Source organism: Mus pahari, chromosome 16 (genome assembly GCF_900095145.1).
Source record: "Mus pahari chromosome 16, PAHARI_EIJ_v1.1, whole genome shotgun sequence".
In the NCBI taxonomy this organism is placed as follows: domain Eukaryota; kingdom Metazoa; phylum Chordata; class Mammalia; order Rodentia; family Muridae; genus Mus; species Mus pahari.
Window position 1 is genome coordinate 22390038 of NC_034605.1, and position 23448 is coordinate 22413485.

At 40.1% G+C, this 23448-nt stretch overlaps 1 protein-coding gene across 1 annotated transcript in view; it reads left to right on the forward strand.

Annotated features, from left to right (window-relative positions):
* The window catches only part of Amph (amphiphysin), a 191289-nt gene that overhangs the window by 63224 nt on the left and 104617 nt on the right, over positions 1 to 23448 (forward strand). The window contains exon 2 of the mRNA XM_021215366.2: positions 16631 to 16711. Within this exon, the coding sequence (XP_021071025.1) occupies positions 16631 to 16711 (81 nt within the window). The remainder of the gene's footprint in view (positions 1 to 16630; positions 16712 to 23448) is intronic.

A 23448-nucleotide genomic window follows, 5' to 3' on the forward strand; every position in this document is an offset into this window, starting at 1 on the left:
TCTGAAGCGTCTCCAAAGTTGATCTCCCCTTTTCTGAATGTGGTTTAGGCTGAATTACTCACATACAGAAGTCAGTGATGTGGATGTATGCATCCCAGTTATTTGACCTTCACCTGAAGGAATTATAATATAGCGATTGTAATACAGGGGTTGGGACCCTATGTGAGATATGCACTGGAAAACAGACGAGGTTAACAGACTCATTGTGGCCCCATGATTTTCCCTAAGAGAGAGAGAGAGAGAGAGAGAGAGAGAGAGAGAGAGAGAGAGAGAGACGTGGTACTTGGTCAAAACAAGATAGCCAGTTATCAGCTCATCTGTTTGAGAGGTGATACTCTCGACCATTAGATGTTATTTATGCTAGCCATTTTAATTAAGACAATGACTACTTGGGAATATGTTTATGTCAGTGTCTGACAAATGTGAACAATGCACGGTTCATCAGAATGATCTATGCGTATCCACTGTGCTTGAATGCAGCCTGATGATCTTGGGGGCAGCCCTCCTGAAGGTTCTGCTTCAGAATTACAAGGATTTCCTAGGCTAGGGTCTGGGTCTGCGATACAGGAAGTCTTCAGGTACACCTGCTAGTGATCTATTTAAGATGCTCGAAAATAAAATAAAACAATGCATTCTGCTTCTCATTTTTGAAACTTCAGACTGTTTACATATTAAGGGAGTGTGAAGTCATCCCATGGCATAATTTAGATTCATGATGAACTTCATATTTTGTCTTTCCAACTAGTTGTGTGGTCTGTTGGTTTGGCCCTTAATATTTGGAAAAAGTTTATCCCGCCCATGTTCACAAACAAAACATTGCATTTGCAGGTATGCATACACAAGACTCCATAAGGATATAGCCTTTTTACTCTTCTTCTTTCACATGTTTGTTTCCCTGATGGTTGATTCAACTGACATTGTTTAGGGACACCATGGGAACAAATCTCTGGGTATGTCTGTGAGGGACTTTCCTGAGGTAGGAGGACTCCGTCTAAATGCAGACAACAGTATTGCATGAGCTGGACAGTATTCTCCTCCACTAAATAAAGAGGAGAAAAGGAGCTAGGCAGCAACATCCACTTCCCTCTGCGTCCTGACCTCAGATGCAATGTGATCAGCTACTTCAACCTACCATCACGACCTCCCTACCACGATGGACTGCACCCTTGAACTATGAGTCAAAGTAAAACATTTCTTCCCTATGTTGATTTCATTGGATGTTTCCTCACTGCAATAAGAAAATTTCTCTACCCACCTTCCCCCAAGACCACATGGAGTTTTATATCCATGGGCAAAACGTAGAGAGATTTCAGATTCTCTGGATGATGTATTTGCTATTTATTTCTACAAAGAGAGATTTCTTCAAAATGAAGCCATCCTCTGCCAACTCTGGATATTTTCCAAAGTGTAATACAACATCATTGTTGTCTATTTTATGGAATCTGCATCTTTTGTTAGAGTCCTAATAAAAACTGAAGAAGGGAAAGAAAAGAGAAGTCGGCTGACTTCTGTGTGATGAAAATCTTGCATTTAACAATTGTAGGTCAGAAGGAGCAATGATCACTCAAGGTTTTCAGTTTCTCTGAACAGAACTAACACAATACCTTGCTCACAGCTAAGAACCTAGTGGGTACTTGGCTGTTGACTCTTCCTTGGGTTTCCAATGAAGAAACAAGGATTGATGCCATGATATTGGTACTATACCCTTCCTGTAAGCTATTGGAAGAAAGTGCATGCCTTATTTCGTGGACAAATGTCTTCATTTGGCATGCAGATTCTCTCTAATTTACAGCTATGATCGCCCAGAGCTGCAATCCCCTGCTTGCACCCTGAGTTGCACTCTGAAATCTAAAGCCAGATGCAGCGCATCTGCTTTCAGTTGTTATTTCCACATGAAGGAGCAGGGTCAGTCATCAAGGGATTTGAGCAAGCCAGAGATTATTTATCAGTTTCGATCATGGTGAGGCAAAACTTCACGCACGTTGCTGATTCATTTATGTGGCTACCATTAACCTGAAATTTGAGGTTAACTTGTATATTCTGAACCACAATGTAACTAACAGAACTATTCCTCTTCCTTTAGAGAGGTTTGCAGAAACATCTTTTTCTGAAATCTAAATGTAATGGTCTCATTAAAATGCAAATTGAAGTACAACAAAACAGGGCTGAGTCAACCCTCTAGAACACTTAACACCATTTGGGAGTTGTCAGCCTTCTGCTTTTAGAGAGTGGGGAGCCACTGAACAGAGGTTATATGTTCATTTAAGTAGCCAATATTCATGGTGCATTCTGTGGCAGTATCAAGACCACCAATTTCTGATCTCTTTCTGCATCTGCGTAAAGTGTCCAGAACAACGACTTCAGTTCTTTGATTTGTAATCAAGAGCAGCCAATTTGCTTATAGATATTTAGTTAAACTGTAAATTCTTCTCAGGACATAGAGAACTAGAGTCTGCATTTACAGTGCAGCCGATGCTTCTGGTTTGTGTGAGTGGCATCATAGGAGGAAAGATAAAAGGAATGAAAGGACTCATCAAGTAAAGAATGCAGTAACACACTCACCAAAGTGACTTCTTCATTCACGGAAAAGCTCTGTCTTAGTTTTTTTTTTTTTTTTTTTGTCCTTCTGGTATGGTAAAATACCACGCCCAAAGCAAGCAAAGGGGAAAAGTGGGGGTCACAGTTTGAGGGTCCTGCCAATTAAGGGTGCAGGAGCTTGAAGCAACTGACCACCAATTCCAGCCTTAGGAGGACTGAATGTATGTTCCTAAGCAGCTCCCCTTTCTCCTCTCAAGCAGTCTAGGGTCCCAGGTAGATAATGGTCCCACTAAAGTGTGATGGATCTTCCCACATGAGTGAACGTAATGGAGGTCACCCCCACAGGCACACCCAGAGCTAGTTCCCAAATGATTCTGAATTTTGTCAGGTTGACAGGCAGTCTTTCTGCTAGGTGATAAGATTTGAATCTGCTTCTTTGAGTTCATCCTGATGTTACAGGAATGAGACTTCAGTATTCTCAGTGCTCTGACTGTTCGGATGTTAGTTATTGTAAGTTATAGCTTTAGCAGAAATGCAAGAATTGGAAGAAAAAGAACCAATGCTTTCAAAAGCAAGTGTGTCTAACTTCTGCATAGCAGATGAAGTATTTCTTTCTATTTCATCCCAGGAGGTGTGCAGTGAGTGTTCCTGGTGCCTCTGAGCCAACATCACTGGAGACTACAGTCTGAGTAGTTTTGTTCCAGAAATCTGGCCAAGTCCTTAAGTTTTCTCTTCTGAGTTCTATTACCTATCTTCTGTTCTTAACAACCCAGTGTGCAATTATTGTGTGTCCCCATGGACACAGAATAAGAACAACTTTGTTGTGATTTGCTGTGCTTGCCACCTACGAGGTGTTAAAAGTCAAAAGTTCTGAAGGAGATCCCTTTTCTAACAGGACAGGAGGAAGTCATCAATCCCCTTTTATGATTTGTATTCTGTAAACTTGACTTCCAATGACTTGGAAATGATGATGCTATCATCATTCTTTATCCTGTTTCTTTTTCAAATATAGCTTTGACTAGTCTGCATTTTTAAAACTTTTGCACATATAGTTTAGAGTTAACTTATTAGTTTCTTTACAATCACCTGGTTAGATTTTTTTTTTGTTGTTGTTTTGATTGCCAAATAAGGAAAATTAATGTCTGAACCATGTTGTTGATACTGTTGTGCAAACTCCTGTGCTAAAAGTTTTGAAGGCATTGGAGCATCTTCTACCCTGAATTGGAAAGGCCTCCAGCTGAAGGCTGAGAACATACTATCAGATGCTCTTTATTGATAAACATCTATTATCAGCCTCAGGTCTATGGTCCTAAAAGTGTAGGGACTAGCAGGGATCACCACGAGCCTAGGATGCTCAGACTTGCTTATCATGTGCAATGTTTTCTGGCTTGGTGGATTTTGCTGCCTTCTTTATAGATCATGTCTGTGCTATGACATAATGATGGTGCTTTTATTCATTACCAAAGTACAATGTTTGTAAACGGTAGTGGGATAATTACATACATGTCTATATTATATAATGATCAAATTGGAGGTAATTATCATTTCCATCTCTTTAAACCATTGTCATTCATATGGGCATGGAATGTTTGGACATTTCAAATTATTTAGAAATGTGCAATGACTTGTTCATTTTATCACAGTGCTACAGAACACTAGAACTAATTCTTCCGAGCTAATGTATGTTGGGACACCATATCCAGCCTATTTCCATTCCCCCCACCCCTTCCTAGTCAGCATGATTACTCTTCTACTCTCTATCGTTTAGAAGTGTATTGCTCTAAAACAAGTGCGCCCAGGCAGCCATAAGGAGCAGCATCTCAGATACCAGTGTCTGTGTCACTGCTCTGGCCAAGTGCCCTTGGGTAGTGTATTAATCAGGGTTCTCTAGAGTCACAGAACTTACGGATATGCTCTATATAGTAAAGGAATTTATTGATGACTTACAGTCTGCAGTCCAAATCCCAACAATGGTTCAGTAGTAGCTGTGAATGGAAGGCCAAGGATCTAGCAGTTGCTGAGTCCCACATGGCAAGAAGGCAAAAGAGCAAGAGCTAGACTCCCTTCTTCCAATGTCCTTATATGGTCTTCAGCAGAAGGTGTAACCCAGATTAAAGGTGTGTGCCACCACTCCTTTAATCCCAGATGACCTTGAGCTCGGAGATCTCCCTGTAGACACTATGCCTCAAGATCTCCATACCAAGATTCAGATCAGCTCCAGCAGAAGGTATAGCCCAGGTTAAAGGTGTGTGCTACCACACCTTTAATCCCTTGAACTTGGAGATCTCTCTGTCTTAATATTCTGGAATCCATAGCCACTGTGCCCCAAGATCTAGATCAGAAACTTCTATCTCCCAGCCTCCAGAACAGGGTCACTGGTGAGCCTTCCAATTCTGGATTGTAATTCATTCCAAATACAGTCAAGTTGACAACCAGGAATAGCCACTACAGACAGGTAGGCTCTACTCCTTGGTTGAACACAACTCTTTAAACAACCATGTGAAGGAAATGAGCTGAAAAGTGTGTTAGCCCTGCATTAGGTGTCATTATCAGAGTAAGTCGATTTGTGTGTCCGTCTACTAGTGAGCTCTTTGCACATGAGAAGGAACTCCATTCAAACCTCAATTTGCATAATGCTTGTGGATATTTTCTTACTAACTCATTATTATTTTGGATCAATAAACATTAAAAACTAAAAATGACCGCTACGTTGTGTTTGGGATATACATCTTGTTGGAGCCCTCTTGATATCTTGAGAAATTTATGAGCCTCTACTTGAGCTGTATGCCATGGCTTTTTATGTGACCAGTCAAGGATTATGCCGAACAAAGAAGCTTTTTGCAAAAAGATCTCTGATTTTGATCTAACCTTTTTCTCATTCATAATATGTATAATAAGGTGGGAAGTAACAAGTCACTGAAAGATTCCAGTTGGTTAAAAAGTGATGCAAAGGGATGAGAGTTTGCTCTGAGATAACAGATTTGTTGGCATCACTGGTGGCCAGACAGCACATGTAATGGTAGTCTCACTGTTTTTAGCACCTATTTAAATTATTTAGTAGACAAGTTGATTAGTAAGAAAACAAGCCATTCCTTTGAATTATTTTAGTCTCTATAGTAAAGTCCACTAGTAATAATGCTCATTTTTTTCCTTTTTTAGGCCTAATCCATATTCCATGCCATTTTCAGCCCAGATTGTCTGGATTCAGAATGAAATGTCTGAGTAGGCCCTTTGTAGAGGCAGGATCTTCTGGTTTGAAGTGGCTCAGTCACAGGGGGGTTCCACTGCTGCAGAGAGCTTCCCTCCTGTGCTCCTTGAGATCCGCAGCAGTTGCTAGCCAGGTTCTGTCTGTAGCTTGAGCTGCCCGTGGGTCTCTTGGTATCAGCAATGTTGCTGGCACGTTTGCAGTGCTTTGAATTAGAAAATCCTCCAGATGTTTATTTGAGCTTCATGGAGAGAATTTCTGGTCAGACATCCTCAAAAATCAAAGCTGGTTCAGTTTCCATGGTAACTCATTATCCCTGTAGTATTAGTCTATGCAATAGGAGGCTGAAGGAAGAACCTTAAAACTATGCTGAAGTTTTTTTGATGGCATTTTTTCAGTGAGTCACTGAACTGTCCTGTAACTCTTTAATACTGGACTTTAAAGTTACTGAATCAAGAAGACATTTTTACCTTTCTTAAATATTTTCAGATTCTAGCTGGTAATTTTTCTTGTATTCTTTAACTTTCCTGGAATTGAAGAAAGAAAAAAACAAAAACAAACAGACCAAGAGACCGACAGGCAGGCAGGTTCTAACTCATATGTGGCTCTTACATAGTCTATAGTGTATTTGTTTATATGTATAGAGGTTAAAATGTAGAAAGGAGTGGAGGAGAACGGAATATTTGATGAGGAGGGAGGGTGGGGTGTAGACAGGCATCCAAGGAGGAGGGTACAAAAGGGGAAAAGTGTTAGTGGGGAGCAGAACCACAAATATACTCTTTGTTCAAAACTATCATGGCGACCTTTGACATATTGCATGCTAATTAGAAAATCCTTTCCAGAGTTGCTGTTTAGCCCATTTTAGTAAACAAAGAAACAGACTTTGAGAAGTTAAAGTCTTTGCATGGAAAACCCATCCCGCAAAGGTAGGGTCCAGTTTTGTGTGCGTTTTTACTTCTTTTCACTGTACCTGGGAAGTCTCTTAAAACTTAAAGCAGTTTCTTCTTGTGATGGAAACCATGAACTTTTTCCTAGCACAAAAAAAGAATATTAGCTGTGGTTCCAAGCCCTTCCTGCATTCTTGCACTCTATGCACAAGTGTAAGACATAAAACCCTTGGTAGAGAGAGAGGTCCTGGCCAGTCTCCATTCCTTAGGGAAGGTAGTTGCCCTGCTTTTTTGGTGAAGTCTCTATTCAAGGGTTGCTGTGTAGGTGTGCTTCCTCCTTTAGATCTGTCTGTCTTCATCAAGGAAGCACTGTTTAGGATCCTGTCTGTTAGGGTATCAACAATTCTAATAACTAATATTTCTGAGCACTGATTGGCAATCATTGAAATAAATTTTTCCATGTGTTTCAGCAGTGGATCTTCAGATATCCACTCTCAGTGTTATTATGCCTAATTGCAGGTAAAAAGAATTTGATAGAAAAATATCTCAGCCAGATAGCAGGTCTGGGATGTGAACTGTGCGACTGGGACTAGTGTGCTCTTTGCCAGAATGTAATGCTGTCTCGTGTCATACACCCCTCCCATGGGAGACATTGGCTATTTCTTAAAACAAACAAACAAAAAGAAAAAAAAAAACAGCTTCACAACCAGCGTTAACATGCTAACACAGCATAGGCCTGAAATACTCATTCCAAATACCTTCTCCGATCCAGCTTTAATTATTTTACTTTAAAAATGTAGATTATTTTCTTTAAGGAAACCCAACCCATGGACAGAAGCTAGTGACCCCTGAGGGTGAATTAGGGAAAAGCTGGAAGAAGCTGAGGAGGTGGAGGGCGACCCTATAAGAATGCCAGCCGTCCCAACTAACCTGTCCCCAGGATCTGTCAGACATTGGGCCATCAGAGAGGCAGCATACACCAGTTGATATGAGGCCCCCAACACATATACAGCAGAGGACAGCCAGGTCTGGACTCAGTTAGAGAAGAGGCACCTAACCCTCGAGAGACTTGGGGACCCAGGGAGTGCGGAGATCTGGTGGGGTGGAGGTGAAGGTGGGGGCATCCTCTTGGAGACAGGGCGGGGCGGGGTGGGGAGGCGTGGGATGTGGAAGAGTCAGAGGGTGGACTGGGAGGGGGATAAAGAGAGAAAGTCTGGATTGTAAAAAACAAAAAAAAGATTAAAGAATTTTTAAAAAAGAAATAATGAGGTGGCAAATTAAAAAAGAAAAAAAAAGAAAGTTAATGTGAATGGGGAAAATAACCTAGGCAATCCAGAGGTTCTGGGTTCAGTAAAGCTCTGCGCTTGATCTGTTAGAAGGATAAGAGTTGATGAGGTATATAGATAGAAGAAATTGTGATCAAGTTGTGCACTGTAAGATAGAATCCTTGTAAGATGTTTGTCGTGCCAGACAAGCTGTGTATGGCAGGGCTCCATGCAGCATTCATGCTGTGCTGAAGAGAACACTATGAAAGGCTTTGTCATGTAGGAGACAATTAATTATGTTCACGTGAATTCTAGACTTCTGTGTAAATTTACTTCATCTGTCCCTATTGCCTACAGATGTGGCTTCTTTGCCATCTGGAAATTTATCACCAATATTTTTTTCTCTCATTCATCAGCAAAAAGGGCCTTTACAGAAGGTATGCTTTGTGAGGTGAAGATTTTAGGGTGTAGGGAGCTCATGAAAGTGCATACAGGGTTCTTTGATTCTGTCAAAACACATGAGACAAGTATAATAAGAAGGCTCTGCCTCGGGACACCCAGGTTTCCCAAGAATAAGAAGCTTGGTGAGCCCAAACCTCACATCACATGGTGAGATTTCAGCTAGACCTGATGATGGTGGCAATTTTATCCTGACTTGATGGCACAGATTAAGTAAAGTTGTCGTTAGTGCTTTTCCAGGACCACGGTTTGCTGCACTCATGAGTCCTGCTCTGTACCCTGATCTACAATGCTGGTACAAAGAAGTGATGTCAGTCTGGGTCTGTGTCTTACCTAGGGTTTCTGTTGCTGTGATAAAACACCATGAGAAAAAGCACTTTGGGGAGGAAAGGGTTTATGTCCAGTTCACAGCGTCACACCACACCCCATCATGGAGGATAGTAAGAGTAAGTAAGAGGGACTCTAACAAGGCACAAACCTACTGGCAGGAGCTGATGCAGAGGCCAGGGAGGGGTGCTGCTTACTGGCTTGCTCTTCATGGCTTGTTCAGCCTGCTTTCTTATAGCACCCAGGGCCACCTCCCCAGGGATGGTGGCAACCACAATGAGCTGGGACCTCCCACATCAATCATCAATCAAGAAAATGCTTGCCCATAGTCCAATCCAGTGGAGACATTTTCTCAGTTGTAGTTCTGTCTTCCAAGATGACTTTAGACTGTGTCAAGCTGACATAAAACCAGCTACTCCATCCTGTTACTAACAGAGGCTAATTGGAAGTTTGCTCCAAGTAAGAATGAAAGGAACATATATTTTGTTTAACTTGCTTCCATTCTCATAATATATCTGAGTTGAAATAATAATTTGGTCGGAGTTGAAGTCAAATGGCTTCCATTTAAGAAGTCTATGGATCAAACATTGTTGTATGACCATTCTGGATGGGGTTAGACTCTAAAGTAGAGGGAAAATACTGAATTTTGAGAGGAAGTATGACTACCAGCCCGCCCTCCCTTCTCTGCTGCAGCATTAATATGCAGAGGACAGGAGCTAACTTGGCCATTAGGTTGTCTTCTTGGAATCTAGGCTGTTACACATGAGCTTCATGGCTCTCAATTAGTCAGTGTTTCCAATCTCCACATAGCACTCATGTGGCCTTATCAATGAATCAATCATAGTAACCTGGCTCACTAGATTGTGGGGAGGACTATGGGAATTTTAAACCTAAGGCATTCTGAACTGTGCTTGTTACAGTTCAGGTTTCCAGTGATGATAACTAACATATAAGAAAAATTAAGTCAATGTGGAACATTTTCAGGAAAGGGAGAATAACAAGAACATGTTCTTCCTCCTCCAGGGTCCCTTTCCATCTGTTTCCTGCTTACAGGACAAGCATCCCTCTCTCACTCCAGACAATTTGCCACTCCCAGTTGATGTCTTAGAAAGACTTTTGTGGAGTTTTTCTTCCACCTTCCTTAAAACTTGTGAAACAGTCTGTGATTTCAAATTGATAATTTATCTGGGTAAGGAAGGTAACCAACCTTGTATAACTGACCCAATGAATCTGTAAGGTGTGTTCAGAGGGACAGATCTCCTCTGTGGTGCACTGATGAGTATAAACCCTTCCTGGGTTTCATGGCTGAGTATGTTCTTAGTACCAACAGCTTTGTTTCTGGGTACACTGCTACAAGTTCAGTAGGCAAGAGATGTCTCTGGAACATCTGGCTAATGGTACATGGAAGAATTGCTTCCCATGCCTAAAGTCCATGAAGACTAATTTGAGGTCATGGTGTTGTGTGTAGACTTGACATAAAACAGTGCTGTGACTTAGAAGGGGGCTGCTGGTGAGGGAAGACTGGTGTATCTCTCAGCCTCAGAAGATAATGAACAAACTTTCACTATAGACTGGTGTATATTGCACCCAAGTATTGATAGTTAGAACTTTCAAGTTCTTTTAAAGAAGTAGTTCTGAGGAAAGAATCAGCCCAGGGTATTTTGGGTTGAATGAGAAATCTCCCCCCACCTCCGCTCCAAGGACTCAGGCCTTGGAATACTTGGGTTATGTTCAGAGAATAGAACCTTATTCCACTTGTATTTTGTTTTCTGTGCCTCAAGTCTGTGGCTGAGGGTGTGACCTCTCAGCTTCCTGCTCTGGCCACTGTTGCCATGCCTTTCTACCACAGTGGACTCTAACTCTCTGGAACTGTAAGCCAAAACAAACTCTTCCTTCTAGGCTGTTTTGGCCACAGTGCTTTATTTCAGAAACAGAAAAGTAACCGACGCAGTAGATGATAATCTCACACTCTATAGTCATCTTTTCAAGATCAACGTCAAGCTATCATTTTCTACTAAGGTATTTTCCTTTCCTCTGCAGTGTCAGGGGACTATGTATTCTCAACTTGAAAGGATTCTGGATAGAAGAGTGTAAAATTATGAACTTGATACCTGATTAGAAAGCCATCATTAAAAAGCCACATTGCCTTGTGCTTACTCTGGCCATATATAAATTCCAGTCATTAACCTTAGCCGTCTCACCAGCAGAAAATATTTCTATGATACTACATCCTTTTTATTTTGATGGAGGCAGAAAGTGTGATAAGACGGTGCTTCATTACACAAAGAAAAATAATTTAACTTTATAGTTCTCCCATTGACATGCAGAGTCTGGCAAAAAGGAAGCATAAGTCAACAGATCGTGAAGGTTGTCTAGTTGTCCCCTTCATTCACCATATATACATCCCTCTAAAATGTCCAGGAGTCAGTTCTTCCAAGTTCTTTTTTTAAATAAATTTTAAATACATTTTTTATTAGATATTTTCTTCATTTACATTTCAAATGCTATCCCCAAAGTCCCCTATACTCTCCCCCTGCCCTGCTCCCCAACCCACCCACTCCTGCTTCCTGGCCCTGGCATTCCCCTGTACTGGGGCATATCATCTTTGCAAGACCAAGGACCTTTCCTCCCATTGATGGCTGACTAGGCCATCCTCTGCTACATATGCAACTAGAAACACAGTTCTGTGGGGTACTGGTTAGTTCAGATGTTGATCCTCCTATAGGGTTGCCAACCCCTTTAGCTCCTTGGTTACTTTCTCTAACCCCAAGTTCTTTTAAGAATACATAACTCTGATCTCAACATCAAGCCAGGCACGAGCACCTGTCCTTGCCCCATGTAGCCTTCCTTTGGAAGCTCTTAGCCATCTGCATCCTTTGCCCTTATCAACTTCTCCATTTCTGAATCACAAGACAGGTGTTACTGCTAGGCTTAGCCATCAACATTGCTGGACCCTGCTTTGATCTTTTCCTTTAATTAACAGAAGCCATTTCCATGGTAAAAGGAAGATTGCAATTTTTTTTTTTCTTCTGACTTCAAATGTCAAGGTTTTTCTTGGTTTGTTTTTTTAAAAGCTGCCAACTTACTGCTCCATTTCTAAATTAAAATATTAAACAGAACTGTTATTCCCCAACCACAGCTTCAGTCAGTAGTGAATTTGCCTTCCACTTTTGGAACATAAAGTTTGATTAGAATTTTGCCTTTACACTATGGAGAAAGTGTGGAAACCACAGTTCTAAATCCTTAGATAATGTGCTTGGCCACTTTATGCAGGAGTAATTTCCCTAGGAAAGAATATAAGTACCATGCCACTGGGACAGTGCTTGCAACTCATGAGATCACTGCTGGAGAAGAAACAGCAGGGGTTACCACAAAACACTCTGAGTCCTCATGATCTTGCTTTGCCTCTCCATTTGACTTTTAATTTGATTTATTTTAGAATTGGAACAGGCTCAGTGAGCCTGGGAGTAGCAATGCAGTCCTGGGGAGGAATGAAGAATTTCACTGAAAGTACACGTTGGACTTTTTACCCACGATTTGTCATTTGAAAATCAAGAACAAAGGTTAATGATGAAAATGCCTCTGTTTTCAAAATAGGAAAGTATCAATATGGATGAAATTAAACTACTAAACCCAAATGTTCTTATATAACCTAGGACCAACAGCTAAAGGATAGTATTGTCCACAGTGAGCTGGGCCCTCCCATACAAATTACTAATTAGGAAAATTCCTAACAGACTTGCTGTAGGCCATCTTTTGGACACATTTTTCTTTTAGTTAACATTTTCTCTTCCCAAATATGTGTTGGTTTGTTTCATGTAGTTGACAAGACCCAACCAGGACAGAAATAGATCTAAGCTATAACTTCAACTATAATGGAAATTGTTTATCAATCCCTGTATTTTTCTTGATTGATTTAGTGACACGCGGGGATTGAGAAGGTTATGGAGAATCTGGCCTATAAAGAAGACTTGATCTTTGAAAAATAAGACAGATGCAACATGAAAGAGAAATCCAATGGACAGATGCTTTCAGAGCGAGGGTGTCTATAGGACCAGAGTTCTCCTTTAGATCAGAATCTCCTCCCACAACCTTTGTGCCTTCTCACTGTTCTATCTCCTCACTACAGACTTGGTAGCATATGCCATAAGGTTATCATGAGAATTAAAGGAATTAACCTCATTTAGTCTTTGGAAAATAACCTGAAACACAGTAAAGCTCAATCAAATGAGGAGGTAAAACTAGAAGCCCGTAAGTGCACGTTTGTTACTATAGTAAACAAGAAGAAGTTAATGGTGATGATTCCACTTGAACTGGGAAAGGTTCATGGACGACTTAGGAAGCTTACTGATTGTATGATAGGAGAGAGAATTTTGTAGGTTGAAGATGTCATAAAATATTAAGGCAGTGATGAAGTGTTCACTAAAGAAAACACTGGAGATACAAAAATTCAGTTAGATCTTAATTTGTAGGTGGCACATGTCCCCATCCTTAACCTTACAGCTATCTTTCTTCAATTGATAATTACCTGCCAATGAAAATTTAGTTTTCTCCAAGAGAGTCTTAGTGGGGGCAAAGAGTATTTTTTAGGGTACATGGGCAACAGAAAATGAACTTAATGGCATTTTTAGAGGTTCCTTATCTCACAGTGTTGTGTCAGGGCCAAATTTTTATTTTTAATTTTTGATATATATTAAAAAATATATGCATTTTGTACATATATTAGGATTTTCAGTTTTATGTTCTTTATGAGATTCCTGAGTTTGCAAATGAGTGAGTTTCTGCATCTATATTCATTTCTTGTGTCTTTTCTTCTGTATTGTCTTAGTCTGATGTGACAGTTCTTTATTTTATTATTTTATTTTGTCTTATTGTTATTTTTTAGAAAACTGTTTTCTTTCTAGTGAGAGACAGAAAGAGGGAATATCTGGATGGAAGGTGAGGAGGGGAGGAACTGGGAGAGACAGAAAGAGGAGAAACTATAATCAGGATATATTATATGAGAAAAATCTATTTTTCAATAAAAGGAAAAAGTGTTGATGGTACATGTGTTTCTGTTCATACACAAATTGAAAACCCTTAATAACTGTTCTAAGGTAATATGTAGAGTAGGTCCTTATGTTGTGATATGTCAGGATTTCTGAGGCTTTACAATGTGTCAGCCTGTATATCAAACATTTCTTCTTCTATTAATAGTGTGAGAGGCCATTGCAACTTTGCCATCCATCACAAAAATCTCAAATTTGGTTCATGATGAATTAGGAATACAAAGTGGAGCTCTACTGAGAGACCTTGAACGAAAGACAAATAATTCAACACCTGCTATGGAAAGCCCTCTTGGGAGTCTATTAAATCTGAAACCTAGTCAAGTTTTTCCTTGTTATTTCGGGACTGGTATCCTAAGTCTCCATTCTACAGTGTCAAAGCCCTGGGATGACACCACGTTTGTGGGACAGGCACCATAGTGAATGGGTTCTGCTACTGACAAAGGAAGTGATTTTGCACAGGCATCTATTTTTTGTAAGTCTCAGTTTATCCATCTTCAGCTCAGGGATGAGTTAGGATGTTTTAAGGGTCAATTGATAGAGAACACACCAAGTTTCAATGTGGCCACTGGAGTGAAAAATTTTCCTGGAAAGATTAGCTTTCTCACCCCTCCTCCTTTCCCAGCTCTCCTCTGTGGAGACAAAGGCAAAGGCAGCCAGCACTGGAAGACCAATGCAACTCCGAGTTCTATACATTCTCTTATTCTCAATGACACTGTCAGGTTGGGAACTCTTTTTACATGTAGGATCTATTTCATGGCTGCTTTCTGGCCTTATCTTATTTATGTCATATCATTCTTCAAACAGGAAACACAAAGAACCAAGGAATGAAATTTAAGCGAGAGTCTCAAGCAGGAGTCCATGCACAATCTTCCCACTGTTACAGCCATGCATCCCATAAGACACATTTCTTAAAACCCAGCGACCTTAATAAAAATTTCCCATGAAAATAGGAATATTAGATTTGATGTATGGGTCTTACCTGCTTCTTCTGAGAAGAAAAAGGCCACACTGATGGTGACAGAGAAGCTGGACTGCAGAACGGTGCTTTTCCTAGAAGTTTCCAAGAGGTCACTTACCCAGCCATGTGATTCAAATCCCTCAAGTGTCACATGGTTAAAATAGGTGCCATACAAGACTGTCATGAGAACAAGAGTAAAGATAATTGTCTGTGATTTCAGGCTCACAGTGTGTGTGCAGTATATTTGTAGTATTCTTATGCTCAGGACAGAAGTTCTTATTCGCTTTTCTAGAAGGTTGTAGAGTTGAGAATGTGGCATCTCCTCTGGTTCAGAAGAGACAGGTAGCACTGATTGCTTGCATATTGTTGTCAGTAGATGAGGAGTTAAATGAGTCTTAGCCAGACCTATGATATAAATTATCTGAAGGGGAGTTAGGTGTGCAGACTTTGGGAGCCAAGGGAATGCTGTGTGGTCCATGCCTGCTGTTTTCCCTCATCATCGTTAGATTTTGTGTGTCTGTACATGTGTCTGTAAATGTGTGTATGTTTGAGTAGCCAAGGGTAATTTGGTAGAATACTCTTTAAACCATTTTTTGAAATGAAAAGACAAAAATGAATAAAGCACCAGTAAATGTCAAAAATCTCCTTCCTTAAAATTGTGAGGTTTGGAAAGAAAACACAGAGGAAGATGAGAGCCTGAGGCTTCCTTGGTTATTCAAGTCTGCCTCTGTTTTCGAGTGTGGCCTCCGTGGCTTCTCTTTATCTCTGAGACAGTAATAATAACGAAAATATTAGTTAAACTCTGAATTGGAACTGAGCTCCCCACAGGCATTAACTCTGTGTGTCTTGATGAATGTGGATCTCTGTAGTAGATTTCTTTTTTTTGTTAAATGGCATTTTATAATGCCACAGGATGTCACAAGGCAAATTTCTAGAAGGCAGTGTTTATAGAGTTTTCACATCCTAGAGCAAGTCAGAGTTTTAAAAATGAGATATTAGGACACTCAACGTCAACTACCAAACTCTACTGTAGCACTCAGTTCTGTCTGCTTTATCTTCAGATGGCTTCTTATGTATCTTTTTAAAATGTTTCCCTTGGCATCTTGTACTGTACTCCAGGCATAGCATTTCTTCTTATGAATTTGCTTAGACTACTTCAAGGCCTGGAACAAACTCTACTATATTTCAGTCCACTGGAGTCACTAACAGCAGATGAAAATCCCCTCTAAAGAATATTCTCTGAAGCCTTGAACTCTGAAGGATATTGTTACAACAATCTATAACATCCTTGCATTGCTTATAATACACTGTCTCCAATTTGTTTTTGTAGATCTGCCTCATGAATTCTACTAGACTGTCAGATGTTTTTAGGATAAACACTCCCCCCTGATGTATTTGTTTTGTATTTCTGGGTAGCCAATGGTTATCATGGGCTTGTGTAATAGTTCTATAACCATGGCTACTTGGATGCTTATTGAATTGGATAGAGTATCAAAACATGTTCAGGAGAATTGCATGTCATCCCTAGAATGCATACCTTAGTAATAAAGTCTTGCTTCACTGAATCACACATATCTGGTTATCCATTATGCATCATGCATTTTGGTAGCTTCTGGGGACAAAATGACAAGTAGAGCTTAGCTTAAAGTCTTAAAGTTGTTTGCAGCTTCCTAAAGGAATGTATATGTAATCAAACAAATGGAAGGTTGCATGACCCTTGTTCAAAATCACACAGCCTGTGGGGGATAGATCTGTGACTAAAATTTAAGTCGATTTAGCTCCAAAGCCACCAAGCATACTCCCACAACAGGAAAGGTAGCAGTCCTGAGGGTGGATTCTGCTCAGAACCCTTGGTGAAAGACAGTAGTCTTCACTGAACAGGTATGTGGTCCTGCCCCATAATCACTGTTAAATCAGCGCATTTTGTTTCATTCACAAACTAGGTCCTCCAGAAGCTGGGGAAGGCTGATGAGACAAAAGACGAACAGTTTGAAGAATATGTCCAGAACTTCAAACGGCAAGAGGTGAGTCCAGTTCTTAAGTTTCTGCAGTAGGAAGAATGATTTATGTTTTCATATATGGTGTTTTGGACGATTCCCAAAGCTCATGTGTTGGAAGTTAATCCCCACTGTGAAGTCTTAAGGAGGTCCCTACTTAATCTACTACTAGAGTATTTATAGGCAAGGCCTTTCAGAAGTAGTTGGGATTATAAAAAGCCATTTGGGTGGCTTTAGAAGAGGGATAGAAACCAGAGAGATACATGCTTTCTTGATGATTCTTTTTTTTCTGACTCTGAGCTGCCTCAGATCTCTGCAAGTAAGTCTGTTATTACCAGATGTACCCAAGAACTAGGAACTAAAATAAAGCTCAAGTCTTTCTGCTACTTAGTCAGTGATCCTGTGTCGTGGGCAATACAAACTAGACTAACACAATGTGAAGATATTGCTATATTCTGAAGAAGACAAGAAGACAATTAGGGGTTGCAGACACTGAGTTTGGAGCATCGTTTCAGGCTATTATGTACGGCTACCCTGAAACTTTGGAATGCAAATGACTAAGCTGAAGGAAATGTGGCAGTCTTGGAACTCCATATCCTACAGAATCCTAGAGAGGCTTTAAGCATGTCTATCAAATGATCTCAGTTAATACATGCTTCAAGACCATGCACACTTTGGTTAGGGAGATGGATCAGAAGCAGGTGAACATGAATCTGAGCCTTATCACACATATCAAAATTCAGGACATGATAGTGGACATGTGTACTCCAGGGCTAGGGAGACAGAATCATATGAATCCCGGGGTTGTTTTGTCTACCCAGTCCAACCTAACTAGTAAACTCCAGGCCAAAGAGAGACATGTCTCAGAGGTTTTGTGTAGAATTTCTGGGGATAATGAACCTCCACGTAAACAACACTCCTCCACATGTATACATAGCCCTTTCCACACACATAAAGAAAAGATTATGCACTATGCATAGAGAGTGCATCGTTCCAAGATGTTAAAAACCTATTCCCAGTGGGTAAAATAGAACTAAACTCTTGACGCTAAAGCACAAATAAAAATGCATTACATTCATAAATGCATGACATATCTATGCTACTGGAATTTCATAAGACTGTATAATTAGAGAAATGATGTGTACTAAGACTCCTCCTCATAGGAGAAGATAGTAAAAAGTAAGGTTGAGAAGTGATATTTGTTCCTTTGGTGGATAATTGTTTAACAGACGCATGAATAAGTAAAATACTTTTTTCAATGGCCAGCTCTAATTAATAAGGCTTAGATATTTGATATTTGACTCAAACATCACTCTCATAGTGGAAAGGAGGCAGGAAGAAAATAGGGACAGAAGACTCTGAAAAATGGGCTGGCACATGGGACCAATGTTAAGATGAACACTGTTGTTGATGCTATCTGTGTCCAAGGCAACCTTGCCCTAGGGAATGACAATAGACAATGAAAGGCCATTGCGGTTATTTGGTCAACTTTGCCCTCTCTCTTAGAGGTTCCTTAGTCCCCGTTGCGCTAGGCTTCTGTTGTTTCTCTTAATGGGAGACATAACATTTCTTTTTCTTGCCAAAATGAGTTAATAAAACTCAGAAGGTACAGAGCCATGTAGACTAGTCTTCATTAAAAATATATTCCTGAATGTTGCCAATTATATTCTAAAACTAAAGATTTGCAAGTGTAGATAGGACTTGCAATAAATCATGGGAATCTTTTATTTAAAAAATAATAAAGGGGAAGGGATTAGAGAATGAGGTATTCAGGGTTCTCTAAAGGATGAGGACGGAGAGAACCGGAGATGTTTCAAATGGGCTCACAGGATGTGGATATTCTAACAGTAACTGACTGTACACTTGCTAAGTATCTAGCAATTGTACAGTCTTATAGACTGATTGTTTCTGCAGTCCCAATCTGGCACTGAAGGCCTGGAATAGTCCTTGAGAGCTAATGGTCTTAAGTTTATGTGGGAATTGTCACAACATAGAGACAGTGCGTGAGGACAAGCGGGCAGAAAACAAAGCTTCCTGCTTCTATGTCCTTTGATCTGGGTGGCCAACAGAAGGTGTTGCCCAGATTTAGGGTGAGTCTTCCTGCTTCACATAATTTGATCAAGAAAACATTTCACAGGTGTGCCCAGTAGCTTGTGTTTCCATTGGTTGCAGTCAAGTCAACAACCAAGATCAGTCATCGTAGAGAACAAGGGAACAATAGCGGGAGAAGACACCTTTAAATTACTGACTATTGCAGCGAACTTGGAATAATAAAAATAGAAAAGAGACTCTAACAGATATGCTCGATATGGGCATATTGAGTAAATTGTGCTGTCTCCCAGGACAGCAAGCTTTATGTGTCAACGTCTGTTTCCCTTTGTACTGGTCTCCCTCATCTCCTGAACTTAGATGGTACTCCACAGGAAAACTTGTCAATCATTTTTCTAGACGATCATCAATGTCTGCTTTCAGATGGTGGATTTAGATTGAAGAAGTGACTCAACCCTAGAGCCTTCCTTTCTCGAGGTCTTTTGATCTACTCTTCAAAACTCAATCTTGCCTTGGGAATCCCTGTGGAGCCAATTAGCCTTTTGCCATTGGATTGTCTGTTTATACTTTCCTGGCCTTTTTAAGTTGCCCAGAAGCCCAGCTGGGAAAGAGTCCTCCTCTGTAATGTTTTCATGCCCAGGTGGCACTCTGTGCTTTTCAACCATCATTAAAATTGACCTCGTTATGGACTTTTTTTTTCAACTGACCCAGCTTAGAATTTTTTTTCCTTGTCTAAGTACAGTAGAAACACATAGCTTGTTGTATTATTATTTACATCAGGCAAATAGTCTGTGCCTCTTGGAGAAAGTTGTGGGGTGGCTTCACTTCGCTGGTCCACCCTGTTCTTATTACTGTGTATACCTGTCAAATGTTATGGCTGATGATAATCATCCTAGAAGGCATGTACATTGCCTAACTCAAAAATTTGGGAAAACGTGAAAATACAGCTATACTTTATAATGATGAAGCATGTAGATTGGACAGTGACATAGAGTTTCTCCAAGAGTCTTTGAGAATCCTATTGGCTTCATTTTGAAAATATTTTGACATCAAAATATAATAATTTTTTGCATATTTTCTTAGTGCTGCCTATTGGAATCAGAAAGAGTTCTTTGCAGTCTTTATCACAGAGTGGAGACAGAGTGTTCATTGTTCTCTGTGTATTAAAGGCAGAGAGAGAAGGAAAGGGGGATGTGCGGGTGGTAAAGAGGGGGATTCATTACTTTTTCATGGAAAGCATATTTGACACTGAGAACTAAATTTGGGGCCTGGAAAATTTTTACTTTATAGAGAACAAGTTCTCTTTTACCTTTAAAATGTGTTGGTTACTGCAATGGTTAATCTTACCTGTCAACTTGATTGGATTGGTAAGCACTTCGATTAGTAGAGCAAATCTCTGTTGAGGAGCTATTTCCTAGGACATTAAGAAGGAAGGAAACATCATGGATGTGTGTGAAATGAGCAAATTGATAGGAGCCCTAGAAGGAATAAAGGGAGGTGGAAGCTTTATCTAGTGTGCAGGCATTCTTCTGTCTTTCCTGATCTCCAGGAGGTGAGAAATCTTGTTTCTCCAACTGCTTCTACTCCGGCATTAGGCCTCATCACAGCCTAGAAACACGGAAGTCAGCCAGCCATGAACTGAAACCTTTGAAACAGAGAGCCTAAATAAATCCTTACATAAATATTTTTTCCTCTCAAGTATTTGGTCATAATGGTTAAATATAATGCAATTAAGTTAGATGCAATTAATTTATATGCATATGCTGGAAAAGGTCTGATGTTTATGTGCAAATTCTAATAGTAAGAATAACCTATCAAGGCAATGATCACCTCTACAAAGTCTAGTATTATTAATGTTGTATCATGGTGTCTCATTGCTTGAAACAGAATCCCAAAGGTATTATTTAGCCTAGACAACCTAGAGTTCATATTTTCCCAACAAATATGTTTTTCAATCCCCAATGATGTGATTGACAGTATACTATGAATTGAATTTTTGTTTACTATAGTCACATGAGACTCAAAAGTTTAGTTGTTTTAAAATTCTACTTTTCTAAAATAGGCATCCTTGCTTGTGATTTCCTTATTAGTCTATGTTGAAATAAATGTGGCATAAGGTCTGTCCTTAAACTCTGGTTTGGAGTTTAGCTTTAATTTATTCCAACCCCACACTTTTTAAAAATCTTAAGTCTCTTTTCTTCAGAGATGGTTTGTGTGAAACAGATTGTATGTGAAGGATTTGTTTGCATGGCCCTATTAGTCTGTTGGATTTCCAACTGTAGTTTTTGTGACCCAGATTCCAACCTGATTAACTAGGATGAAGAAGAAAAATGAGGATAGAACAGCCAATAGAATCAGTGATATCTCCTATGAAGAATTCAGAATTTTCCATGATGAGAGCTAATCCAGCAGGAAGCAACAAAATGTGCTGTTAATCCTTCCTCCCCAGATGTCCCTCTTGACCTTTTCTGATTTTTCTCTTTTATTGGAACTTCTAATAAGTAGTAGAATTGATTGGTTTGAGCACCAATTATTTTCAGTTCACCTGGCTTTCTGCTGACAGATCCCTTATTAAGAAAAGCTTCTGGAAGGGGGACGCTTGACCTTTCCTTTTCCTGCCTAACAAACTCAGCCTTCCTGCCAAGAAGCTCCTTTGGCCCATTGGATAGCTATAATGAAAGGGCTGATGGTTTGGCTGGATCCAGAGATGCAACTATCAGATCACTTAACTTGGCGTTAAGTGATGTGAGCACTTTCATCCAGGCCAGATCCGACAAGAGTGTTTCAAACACCCGACGAGAGATCTGTGACTCATGTGTATCCATCTCCTCTGCCAAGGGCCATGGCAGGGGTGCTTCCTGCTTCCTTCTCAGCACTCTTCAGGGTGCCAATTTTGGTGAAATTCTTAGGACCAGATATGTTTCAGATCCCCAAGACTTTTTTTTTAATTTGAGGAGTGCTTGTATAGATTTTACTTGTTGAACATCATTTATTTGAAAATCCAAAAATCTTAATTACTTCTGAACTCAAAACTTTAAAAGAGTTTCTGTTTCAGAGTCTTTCAGACTTTAGGTGTTCTGATTAGAGATACTCAACCTGTGGACACCAAGAAGAAAAGAAATCCTGGGACCTTACATTCTTTTCTGCAGAGGTTGCAGACTGAAGGTCCCCTGGCAGCTCCTAGCTTTCCTTAGCCACAGATCCTGCTTTGTTACTTTTCTCTAAGGGACTTGAAGTCTTGCTCTGAATTTGAATGAATGAATCTGTGCTGGTATTTGAATGCATTCCTAGAGGAGTTCGGAGATGAAAGTGATGCTTATTATGTATATCAATGAAGACTCTCCTGTAACATATTTAAAGAACTTGAAGGGTGCATATCAGTGATTCTAAAGAAAAAATTAGAACATACATTTTGAAAGGCACATGAATGAAAAGTATATTGGCCGATGCACTGACATATGAATTGAAACTTGCTGTTTTATTATGGTAAGGTGCACTTCTGTTCTGAAAGGATAGCAGTTTGGCTGAGGAGCTAGGCCTAGCACATACCTTTGGAACATTATTCCAACAAAACCCATCTATACTGTGAATATGTTGGTACACTCACCTTTTCTTAAATACGAGTGATGACCTTTTCTTTCTGAGCTAGCCACTACCTGGAATAAATGTGAGTCCATCAGCTCTGCTCCGCATAATGATCTGCTTCTAAATCTCAGCCTAGTCGGTCCCAGTCAGACAAAAAAATGCTCCTTTCAGGTCATGAGACCTTCTGGATTGGGGATAAGAACCTCATTTGTTGAGTTATATGCTTACCAGAGCAGTGTGAGTCACAATTTAGCTTCTTCAGAATCATCCAGAAGGGCTTAGCGCAGTATAGATCCCTGGGCTAAATCCTAGGGGACAGCCTTAAGAGTCTGCATTTCTGACGTGCTCCTAAGTAGCATCCATGGTACTTGTCCAGGGACAGTGAGCCTGTACATTGACACAACTGACACATGCAGAGTTCTCTGCTGTCTTCTTTGGTTAGTCCTTTAACCTTCTAACGTTATGGGCAGTGGCTACTTGACATACGGAAAGGGTTTGTTGGTCATGCTGTGTGATATCTTCCCAGAATCACACAGTGGAAAGGACGTGTCTATAATGCACATGCTGCCAAGTTCAGAGATAGAGCCACACAAGGCCACATGGTTGCCATGCCAACAGAAGCTGGACATCCTGCTAAAGTACAGATGCACTAGTGCTTGCCCTTTAGTGACAGTTAATTTAATAAGAGTTTTCTAGGTCCCATGGCTTAGAAAGGGAAATTTTCGTTAGTACCACCACTCTAGATTTAGGCTATTGGAGTAAAATAAAGAGTATTTTATTTGGGGAGTGAGACAATATCAAACCTTAAAGATGGTAGGAAACATTTCTCTGCAAGCAGTTGGAGCTTTGCCAGAAGGGAAATTTACAAGACTGAATGCATACACCAGAACCAAGAAATGATCACAAATTGCTAATCTGGTTCTTACCTCAAGAAACTAGAGGTGCCAAATAAACCTGAAGCAAGGAAGACTGAGAACATTAAAAAGGTTAAGGAGAGAAAACGATAACCCTGAGCGTCAGGAAGCAGTGGGATGGTACATGAAACAAAACACTGAGTCTTGGAAACACGGATCAATATAATTGATAAATCTCTCAGCAAGAGTAACAACAAAGAGACACAAATCACCAGT